Source organism: Macaca nemestrina, chromosome X (assembly GCF_043159975.1).
Source record: "Macaca nemestrina isolate mMacNem1 chromosome X, mMacNem.hap1, whole genome shotgun sequence".
NCBI classification, from domain to species: Eukaryota; Metazoa; Chordata; class Mammalia; order Primates; family Cercopithecidae; genus Macaca; species Macaca nemestrina.
This window is the reverse complement of record NC_092145.1, coordinates 4,739,218-4,750,859: the sequence shown is the minus strand read 5'-3', so window position 1 is coordinate 4,750,859 and position 11,642 is coordinate 4,739,218. Positions and strand designations below refer to the sequence as shown.

Below are 11,642 nucleotides of genomic sequence, written 5' to 3'. Positions count from 1 at the left end.
GCGCCCGATTCAGTTCACAGAGGCGAAAGCTGCAGGATTGGGGTGGGGGCTTCATTTTCAAACAAGGGGACACATTCCCACTTTAGGCTTTTTAGGTAGAGACAGTGTGTGCAATCTTGGTTTTCGACAGAGTCTGTTTTTTTCGTTAAAGGTATCTGAATGTTGAAGTTCGTCGCGAAACGGGCCCCTACCACCTTGTCTGTCCCCCTACCCATCCCGGGGCAAGGGGGCTGCTGTGTCCAGACGATGGCGCTCCCGGCCAGTGCAACCCCTCTCCCCTACTGTGGCAAGAAGACTAGTCTGGAACAAGTTTCAAGGTGTTTACTGAGATTTTGGAAGGCTTCTCGACAAGAGCCGTAACTTTTAGTAGCCGGCAGAAATCCATTCCGGTGACTAAGGTTATTGAGGGAACGAGTGTCCGAATCGCGCCCCTTTAATTTTGCCCGAATATTCGAATTTTCCGTGGTCCCCGTGCAGCGAGATCCTGGGCGCACCGCAGGGGAACTGTGACGCACGGCGACAGAGATCCTCGGTGTGGAGGGCGAGGGGGACGGCCTGACAGGGATGGGGTCGAAACCAGAACCCCAGGAGGGGATGGGAAAGGAGAAAGACCGAGATGAATCCTGACTGAGGCAGGGGTCGCCGGTCAGCCAGCGGCTTCTTGGCTTTGCCGCCTGACACCTCTGCACCTTTCCCGCTGCTGCGGCGCAGCTCCTTCAGCCTTCCTGACTGCCCTGTACCGCTCAGTAGAGAGTGCCGAACATCCCGAGAGGGGAGAGGCGTCAGAACCTCTCGTCCTGGGTTTCCTCGAGAAGCGGGGACCCAAGAGAAGAGCTTTATTGCCTGTTTTACTGTTTCCCAAAGCGTCCCTTGGCTCCCGCCGCCAGGTTGCCGGCAGCTGGGAAGGAGACTAGCTCCCGCTCCCGTTAGCCCCAAAACTGAGGACCGAATGGCCACCGCTGCCTTCCCTAGGTCCCAGGGTGCAGACCCGCTCCCCACTTCCAGAGTCGGGCTTAGGGTACATCTCTTTATGGAGAGTGCAAGACCGGGACCGGACTGAGCGGCTCTTCGCAGCTGCCGCTAAGGGAGCCAAGCGGCTCCTGGCGAGAACGGGAGCGGGGATAAGTTCCCTAGGGATTAGGGACCCACATTGGGGGTGGGAGCTCCCAGCAGTAGTCCCATGTTCCCCGCGGGACACAGAAGGCTCTAGACAGGCAAGGACATGGGACGTGGGATGGACCTCACAAGGATACTTGCAGAGGCAAGTATCTAGCATTCAAGGGGCCACCGGCTATCCCCTACACCATGCTGGGGGCTGTGGACTGGCTTGGTCTAGCACTGGATCTTATGAAAGACCCCGTGCTCTGGCTCTGCAATTTACATCTCTTTGCCAGGTGTTTACACTGGAGGAGGGAGGGAGAAGAACTTGCTAGAAACGGATGCGTAGCGGCTGGTGGAGGGGTGGGGGTGGGGGACTGTGAGCTAGTCAGGATGCTTGCAAGGTACCTGGGAGATTGAAGGGCAGGGTGGGCTGACTAGAGGGGAAGCACATACAAGGCAGTCGGAAGCAAGATGACACCTCAATGTAGATTTGCCCAATAAGAGGGGGTGGCCAAGGTGGTGGTGTTCAGGGAGCTCTGATTGGTCGGGGGGAGGGATTTGGGGTGGGGCTAGCCACCTCTTGAGGCTTTAAAAGCTCATCGGAGAGAGGCGGGGTGCTGTCATTTGCTCTCTGACTCTCAGAGAGGGAGGCACGCTTTCCTGGAGCTCCTGGTGACAGAACAGGTGTTTGCTGTCTGGACCTGGCTGCTGATCCTGAGCCTGCTGGGAGATCGTAACGATCTCCAGGAGCAACATGGGGCCCACACTAGCAGTTCCCACCCCCTATGGCTGTATTGGCTGTAAGCTACCCCAGCCAGACTACCCACCGGCTCTAATCATCTTTATGTTCTGCGCGATGGTTATCACCATCGTCGTAGACCTAATCGGCAACTCCATGGTCATTTTGGCTGTGACAAAAAGCAAGAAGCTCCGGAATTCTGGTAAGCCACCCTTTCTTCTCCCTCTCCAGTGTGCAGAGACTTGCAACCCGTAGGGCGTTAGTTTTTGAGCGCCCCAGATAGAGAATCTATGGACAGTGCCCTCATATTGAACATCCCTGCTCCCAAATTCCCCGCAAGCCTGGGGGTGGTAGTATTCTGTCCGGGCCCTCTAAACGTAGAGGTTCTCAAGGCCGAGAGAGCACAGAGAATTAGCTTTGGGCATCCAAGTGCAAAGCGTTCCCGTGGTGCGCGGCAGCCCGAGGATCCCTGTCCCGTCGGGGCCTGATGCGGAGTGAACCGGCACGCGAGCGGGAGAGTAAGGCGATTCACCCCGGTACAGCAAGCCGAGCCGGATGCCGCAAGGGCGGCCGCGCTGAGGCAGCGCGGACCCAACTGACGCGGAGGGAGCAGCTGGGCTGCGACCTGCTCTGTGAAAGTTAAGTTCGCGGCGGCCGCGGCGGCGCTTACCAGAGCGCAACGCAGTGGCCTCTCCCTAGCCGGGCCAAGACCCCGCTCGCCGCGGCCCTGGGGCTCCAGGGCGGCTCCCGGGCAGATCCCGGGCGGCGGAGCACAGACCCCCGCGCCCGAGAATCGAGCAGGGAGGTCTGAGCCCGCCGGAGCCGAGCTCCGTCCGCCCGTCCCAGGGCGAACGGCAGAGAGAGGCGAGCGGCGGGTCGGGCACAGCAGGCGGTGGCAGCGACGGCGGCGGCAGCGGAGATCCCGAGGTCCGTAAGCGGGGAACTGGGGGTCGCAGGGCGGGCAGGCGAAGAAGCTTGGGACCTGGGCATTGCTGGGGGTGGAGGGATAGAAGGCAGCAAAACCGAGTAGGAATTGGCGGGAGGGTGACGGGAGAGCTCAGAGGGGGCGATGGGGGACTCAGAGAGGCTGCAAAGGGCTGGAGTCCGGCAGCCGCAAGCGGGACTTCCCCCACTGCTAGCCACTGCCGAGGGGGAGGGGCCGGGGGCCGCGGGCCGGGGGCCGGCGGCGAGCAGGGCAGGAGGGAAGCGTGGGAGGATGCCGGGCACTGCGACATATGCTGGGGGTGGGGGCGACAGACACTGCAAAGCAGCTAGTCCGGTTTACAGGTTGGGCGGGAGAGGGCTCTGGAAGGGAGGGGAAAGGGCGAAGGCGCCCAAACTCCGAGTTCAGGCAGGGGGAGGGAGGGGCGGCGCCAGGAATTTCCACCGCCAGGTTCTCGATCGGCTGCGCCGAGGAGTAGGGACCTAACGGGGTCTGAGAGGGTGGGGAGACCAACTGGATTCTCCCAGGGGGGGCGTGGGGGAGAGGTGGCGGCCAGAGTCTGGGGGATTACTTGGCTTGGGCAAGGAGTCACGAACACTGAACAAGTTTCAAAACGCACTGACTGGCACAGTCATTAAAAGTTTTCTTACAAAGTCTGGTGGGTGTCTCCGATTTCTCCTTCGTCTCCTGGAGTCGTGGGGCCATACACTAGGTCTTCACCTTCATCCCCCCGGTGCGGTCCCGAGGTGCAGTCCCACGGAGTCCCGGGGGCGACCTGCGAAGCCCATTTTATTTCCTTTAGGTTTCTTCTTTTCTTTCTTTTTCTCCTTTTCCTTCCTTCCTACTATAATTCAAATAAAGGCTTTTATGGTTGTTGTGGTTTTGTTTTTAAGGCTTTGCCCCTTCTCTTTTCGGCTGTACTTCCCTGAATTCATTACTTTGCGGGAAAACCCTAGAAAGAACCTCTTCAGTAGAAAGCGCTGAGGCCGAGTGCTGACAGCGCTGGAGGAAGGAGGAAGAAGGAGCCATACCTTTGCCCTTTTCAAAAGCGCTCATTTTCTCCTAGTCCAAGATGAAGTGCAATATTTTGCCAAACCAATGCTAATTAGCAACGAGGTGTTTCCAAAGAAAGAGGGCTCTGTGCCTGCACTTGGCCTCTTCCTTCGCTTTTTTGTGAAAGGTTTTACAAAAAAGTTCCCACCTCAGCCTACAAGACCGGAGTGGGGGTGATCCTTCTTTATCCTGTTTAACCTGAAGGCTCCAGTAAAGTTCAGTGCCCGGAGCTGGGAGCTCTGTGCAGGGCGCTGAATGTGCCAGTGTACGGCTCTGCGCGTGGACGCGGCATGAAACTGAAACAGGCACTTCTGCTAATTCTTGCAGGAATTGTTCTCCTCCCCCCAACCTCCCCTTGTCCCCCCACTCACCTCGCGTCACCCTCCCCGCCCACCCTCTCACTACTTCTTTGGTCTCAGACTAAATTTTACAGGGCTTCCCTATTCCCCTCAGTTTTCACTCTTAGGTTACCTCAGGAACGGTAAGTATGTGACTTGGCAAGGTTTTAGGTTACTGCTTGATCCCATCGGAAAAGACTGTTTAAGAAGATGGCCTCTAATGCCTTTTCTCAGAATCTTCTCTCTAGTAATGTGTTTATTATAAATGCAATGCTAGGCTATAGGAGGGAGATAGCTAATTTATCTTTTTCTAATTATTTATTTATTTTTTCAGTTTGAGGCTTCCTGACATCCCTCCAGTGTCTTTCCTTGCCCCCCACTCTCCAGCCTCTTTCCTAAAAACAAGTCCCTCTAGCTTACCTCTACTCCCCTCCTTCTCCCTCCCCCTCACTTCCAGTGAAGGAAATGTTTGCATTTTGTTTTTCTCTAAGATGTTGGCAGCATGACCCTGTCTCATTTTGAAGGCTCCTGGCAGGGATTTTGTGCTCACTGCTGTCTGTCTCATGTTTGCTTCTTTCTCAGAGCAGAGGTGACGTTGTTTTGAAAGGAAAAAAGGTGGGCAAAGTACAGGTCTCCCAAACCTGGCTGTTCATCAGAGCCATGTGGGACCTGCTTGTAAATAAAAATAAAAACACAACTGCATTTCTTTAAAAGAATTCTAGAATTATAAATGGTCATGATCCAGCTGGCCTTCCCCTGCACCTTAAATGTGTAGATTTCTGTACTTAAACCATTTATTCTTCTCTGTCTTTCCCTTTTCTCCCTCCCTTGATATGTTTTTCAGGCAACATCTTCGTGGTTAGTCTCTCTGTGGCCGACATGCTGGTGGCCATCTACCCATACCCTTTGATGCTGCATGCCATGTCCACTGGGGGCTGGGATCTGAGCCAGTTACAGTGCCAGATGGTCGGGTTCATCACAGGGCTGAGTGTGGTCAGCTCCATCTTCAACATTGTGGCAATCGCCATCAACCGTTACTGCTACATATGCCACAGCCTCCAGTACGAGCGGATCTTCAGCGCGCGCAATACCTGCATCTACCTGGTCGTCACCTGGATCATGACCATCCTGGCTGTCCTGCCCAACATGTACATTGGCACCATCGAGTACGATCCTCGCACCTACACCTGCATCTTCAACTATCTGAACAACCCTGTCTTCACTGTTACCATCGTCTGCATCCACTTCGTCCTCCCTCTCCTCATCGTGGGTTTCTGCTACGTGAGGATCTGGACCAAAGTGCTGGCAGCCCGTGACCCTGCAGGGCAGAATCCTGACAACCAACTTGCTGAGGTTCGCAATTTTCTAACCATGTTTGTGATCTTCCTCCTCTTTGCAGTGTGCTGGTGCCCTATCAATGTGCTCACTGTCTTGGTGGCTGTCAGTCCGAAGGAGATGGCAGGCAAGATCCCCAACTGGCTTTATCTTGCAGCCTACTTCATAGCCTACTTCAACAGCTGCCTCAACGCTGTGATCTACGGGCTCCTCAATGAGAATTTCCGAAGAGAATACTGGACCATCTTCCATGCTATGCGGCACCCTATCATATTCTTCTCTGGCCTCATCAGTGATATTCGTGAGATGCAGGAGGCCCATGCCCTGGCCCGTGCCCGTGCCCATGCTCGCGACCAAGCTTGTGAACAAGCCCTTGAACAAGACTGTGCCCATGCCTGTCCTGCTGTGGAGGAAACCCTGATGAATGTCCGGAATGTTCCATTACCTGGTGATGCTGCAGCTGGCCACCCCGACCGTGCCTCTGGCCACCCTAAGCCCCATTCCAGATCTTCCTCTGCCTATCGCAAATCTGCCTCTACCCACCACAAATCTGTCTTTAGCCACTCCAAGGCTGCCTCTGGCCACCTCAAACCTGTCTCTGGCCACTCCAAGCCTGCTTCTGGTCACCCGAAATCTGCCACTGTCTACCCTAAGCCTGCCTCTGTCTATTTCAAGGCTGACTCTGTCCATTTTAAGCCTGCCTCTGTCCATTTCAAGGGTGACTCTGTCCATTTCAAGCCCGACTCTGTTCATTTCAAGCCTGCTTCCAGCCATCCCAAGCCCATCACTGGTCACCATGTCTCTACTGGCAGCCACTCCAAGTCTGCCTTCAGTGCTGCCACCAGCCACCCTAAACCCACCACTGGCCACATCAAGCCAGCTACCAGCCATGCTGAGCCCACCACTGCTGACTATCCCAAGCCTGCCACCACCAGCCACCCTGAGCCCACTGCTGCTGACCACCCTGAGCTCTCTGCCTCCCACTGCCCCGAGATCCCTGCCATTGCCCACCCTGAGTCTGACGACAGTGACCTCCCTGCATCGGCCTCTAGCCCTGCCAGTGGGCCCACCAAGCCTGCTGCCAGCCAGCTGGAGCCTGACACCATCGCTGACCTTCCTGACACTACTGTAGTCACTACCAATACCCATGATTACCATGATGTTGTGGTTATTGATGTTGAAGATGATCTCAATGAAATGGCTGTGTGAAAAATGCTCTCACAAGTGGCCAGGAAGTGGTCGCCTTTCTAGTTTGTTTTGCATATGTAATCCAAAGTGAGATACCTTACTGCACCTAGACACAGACACTGACACATAGAGATGGTGTAAGCTACGTCCACCTTTCAGGCATACTCCTCCTTTACTTAATGTACTCTATTAAAGTGTGTGTAAGTGTGTGTGTGCTTGCTATTTTAGGGACCTTAATTTCCCTCAAGTTTGATGTCTGTTGTTCCAAACCTCCCTTTCCACCTATGGTCAACCTTCAGTCCTCAGTGATCCCTGAAATTTTTAGACTTTGATTTTTTTCCCACTCTTGTGTCCCTCCTCCCCTTTCCTCATTTCCTCTGCCTTGTTCCTGCTTTCTTCTCCCATTCCCCGAGGGGGTTGGGAGAGGGGTGCATGCACAATGCTAAAGGTGTGTTGTGGTGAAGGCTTCCATTAATGTGACTGCACAGCTTTATGTTCTTAAATGTGTAACTCTATATTATACTTTTAATAGCAGTCAGAAAAGCGGTTGTGATCAAGTACAAGTACTGGAAAGTTTCTTCCTAAATTTCAGCAACAACATATGACCCCTATTTGAAGAATACAATTTGATAAGCTCTTATTAAAAATACATTTTTTATGCCTATGAGATCAAATGGCAAAAGGAAAGATATGGGCACACAAAATTATTTCTATTTTTTGAAAATTCGAACATTGGTGCTTTTTATAGTCAAACATGGTTGCAAATGATAAGAGGTTTTTACTTTATTTGTAATTATTTACCTTTTTAAGCATTTGCCAGGATTTTTTTTCATTTAGTTCCAGAGAAATAAATCCATTCATAAACTAGTTTCTTCTCCTAAAATCCAATCTTACTAGGATCAATTATGGTAATATTTTTAATATTATAAGTCATAACTACTCTTTACCACAGTTTTTTTTTAAAACAACCTGGTATTTTTACAGTTTTTACATTATTGTTTTCATTCAAAAGGGAATTTGAAGTGAATTTGAAGTGGCAGCAAGAAGTGAATTGAATACTGCTGGGAGGTTGTAAATGACCATTCCTCCTGGATGGGGAGGGAGGCAAGGAGGAGAAAGAGATGCCGACACCAATCAATCCCACCACACATTCGACATCAGCCAATCCCACCACACTTGGCCAAGGTTCAGTGATACACGATGTTAAGTCGTAGATGTCTTATATTAGCACACTTGACAGACCAGGAAATGATTTTTCTCTACAATTCAAGAAAATGGCTGTTTAATAAAAATTTCAATTGCTGATTCAAATAGACACTTTAAGCAAAGCTTACTGTATGAAAGCTTGTGAGGATAAGTGGAAATGTATTATACTGCCTTAATTCTATTCTGTATTTGTGGTAGCAATTAAATAAAAGTGTTTTTGTGGCTTTAGTTTGTGGTTTGTTGATAAATTCATTTCTCCACTGGAGTTACTTATGGGGAGGGTGTACAGGGTGAGGGGTGGCAAAGCATTGACCATGGGGGAATCAGAAGACTTGGGTGCAAGTTCCATCCCTGCTACCAGCTTGCTGTAGGCCAGGGCAAGTCCCTTGACCCCTCTCACCTCAGTCCCTTTACTTAGCAAACTGGAGAGGTGGTGGGGAGAGGGGAGCATGCTGGGGTTGCTATGTTCTTCACACTAGTGCATTGGATGACCTGACCTGCCTGCTCTTGGATATCTGAACTGTACCAGATATGGCTCTGAAAAGAGACCCCTTTTTACTCCCCTGAAAGGAGTGAAGCCAGGCCCCAATAATGTCATGACCCAAAAGCTTCTGGAATGAAGAAACAGAGCTCATGAGGGAATGGGGGAGGCACAAGAGTGAGAGGCAGGAGGGCTGGTGGTTTGCTCTCCAGTTCAGGGGTGGGTAGCAAGACCCCAGCCACTGGGCAAAGCTCCCCATCTTAGGAACACAGTTTCAAAAGAATCTCTGACAATAAGGAAATGCTCAAAATACACTGATCAGCAAAAATCAAACAGAATTCAAAGTAATATACAGTAGGACATAATTTTTTAATAATATGCATACTTAACACATGCACATATAGGCAAACAGTTACACATATGCAGTTGTTCTATCCGGGCTTTCCCGGGCTCTGAGTATAGATAGACTGAGGTCATCTTAATTTTTAATGCCCAAGTTAAAGTGGTTTGAGCCATCAAAGGCTGCCTGCCTGAGGACTGCCTGCACCCCTGTGCCAAATTTCTGTGCAGAAAATATTACTAAAAGGGATGTTTATTCATGTACTTACAAACTGGTTACGGTCAGCTCCCCATCCATGTATTCCATGTTCTCACTCTCCACTCACACCCAAGAAGTTGTTTTGCATGAGACTGCAAGTGTCCAAACCAAGGGTACTGTGTCCCAATGCTCCAAACTGCCACTCTCCAGGGGCTTACAGGGTGCAAGGTTTTGAAAGAAGATGAGAGAGGTGACGAAAATTATCTGCCATTATTACAACTTTGTTCTGCAATTTTCCCCCAGTGCCTGAAGCAACCCCGCTCACACCAAGTCTCCTGAAAGTCATACCAAGTCTCTTGAAAGCAGCCACTTTCACCATCTCTGCTTATCTCCTGCAGCTGCTTTCATCAAACTTGCCTGAGCCACTGCGCCTCCGCCTCTGCGCCCATAATCACCTGGATAGGAACAAGCAACACTTCCACCCCAATTCCTTCTCAGTTCCTTCACAGCCCAGAAACATTTTTTTTCCTGCTCCTCTCTCCCTTATCCTGTTCCCCTTCACTCTCAGAAGCCATTAAGATTCCTAAACACATCTCTGATTTACACCCCTCCCTCCCCACCCCCCTACACACTTTGAGTGACCAAGGCAAGAAGCTGAATCTCTGCTTCAGGTTTAAGGTGTGTCGTAGTTCTGCCTGGAAAAAATGCAGAGCTTCTGGCTTTACAGCAGTGAGAATGAAAGGGCCAACTTTGCTGACTTCCTCAAAGAGAGAATCTGCCTCCAGAGGAGCCTAAATCTCCATAATCAAGGGATTTAAAAAATGCAAGCAACTTTTAAATGACAGTTTTTCCGAGTTTCTCCTCTTTTCTTTTTAAATGGAAATATAATTTATATACTGTAAAGTGACACCAGACTTTTTTTTTTTTAACATATGCATACATCCATGTAACTACCACCCTGGCCAAGATATAGGTAGCCCTCTAGGAAGTTCCCTGTTGCCCCCTTCTAATCAATACCCCATCCAAAGGCAACCACTATCCTGACCTTACCATACATTAATTTTGCCTGTTCTAGAATTTCGTATAAATGGAAGCATACAGTATGTATTCTTTTGTGTCCAGCTTCTTTTTAAAACAATTGTGATGAAATATACATAACATAAAATTGACCATTGTAAACTTTTTGAATGTACAATTCAGTGGTATTAAATATATTCACATTGTTGTGCAACCGTCACCACTATTCATTTCCAGAACTACTTCATTATCTCAAACTGAAACTCTGTACTGATTAAATAATAACTTCCTTTCCCCTTAACCTCTGGTAACCACCATTCTATTTTCTGTCTCTATGAATTTACCTATTCTAGACACCTCATATGAGTGGAATCATACAATGTCGGTCCTTTTGTATCTGGCTTCTTTCACTTAGCATAATGTGTTCAAGGTTCACCCATATCATAGCATGTATCCATACATTATTTTTTATGACTGAATAACATCCCATTCTAGGGATATACCAAATTTTGTTTACCCTTTCATGTATTGATGGACATTTTGGTGGTTTCCATTTTTGGCTGTTGTGAATATTGCTGCTATGAAGATTGATGTACAAGTTTCTGCTTGAGCCCCTGCTTTCCACCTTTTTGGAGATATACCTAGGAGTGGAATTCCTGGGTCATGTAGTCCAGCTTCTTTTGCTCAATATTATGTCTTTGAGATTCATCTATGTTTCTGTGTATGTCAGTGGTTGGTTATTTTTCACTTTCGTATAGCATTCTACAATATTAATATATTACAATTTTTTTATTCTACTACTGATGGATATTTGGGCTGTTTCCAATTTGAAACTATGATAAAAATGCTTCTATAATCATTTGTGTACATGTCTTTTAATTTAATTTTGTATTGAGGTATAATTTTACATACAGTGAAGAACACTACTTCAGTGTCAAGCTCTACTTCAGTAGAGAGCTCAACAAATTTTAACATATGTGTACACCCATGTAACCACCACACACATCAAAATATAAAACATTTCCAGCACCCCAGAAAGCTCTTTTATGCCAGAGTAATTTTGCTGGTTTATTGAACTTTATTTAAATGGAAGCATACAGAATGCATTCTTTTGTGTTTGTGTCCTTTTCTTCATCATTTTGTTTGTGAGATTTATCCATGTTACTTTAGGTATAAGGAATTCATTTTCTTTTATTGTTATGTAGAACTTCTTTGTATGACTATAACATCACTTTTGAGCTATTCTACTGTGGCTGAACATTTGGGCTGTTTTCCAGTTTGGGGCTTTTAAGAAACCTGTTATGAACATTATTGTACATGCCTTTTGATGCACATATGGACTCATTGCTCTTGGAAATATACCCAGGCTTGGAATTGCCGAGTCATGAGTAGGTATGTATTTAGTTTTAGTAGACACTGCTAAATATTTTTCCAAAGTTGTTTGTGTTCGTCCATTTTCATACTGCTATGAAGAAATACCTGAGGCTGGGTAATTTACACAGAAAAAGAGGTTTAATGGACTCACAGTCCCGCATGACTGGGGAGGCCTCACAACCATGGTGGAAGGTGAAGGAGGAGCAAAAGCACGTCTTACATGGCAGCGGGCAAGAGAGTATGTGCAGGGGAACTGCTCTTTATAAAGCCATCAGATCTTGTGAGACTTATTTAATATCAGAGAACAGCACAGGAAAAAACCCTCATGA

The 11,642-nt window shown here is 48.9% G+C and overlaps 1 protein-coding gene across 1 annotated transcript; it reads left to right on the top strand.

Annotated features, from left to right (window-relative positions):
* The first annotated feature begins 1,717 nt into the window (after positions 1-1,717).
* On the top strand, positions 1,718-8,120 carry LOC105495890 (G protein-coupled receptor 50). Its single transcript, XM_011765795.2, has 2 exons — positions 1,718-2,042; positions 5,019-8,120. Exons 1-2 carry the CDS (start codon positions 1,856-1,858, stop codon positions 6,716-6,718), a joined length of 1,887 nt encoding a protein of 628 aa, XP_011764097.1. The 5' UTR covers positions 1,718-1,855; the 3' UTR covers positions 6,719-8,120.
* The last annotated feature ends 3,522 nt before the right edge of the window (positions 8,121-11,642 follow it).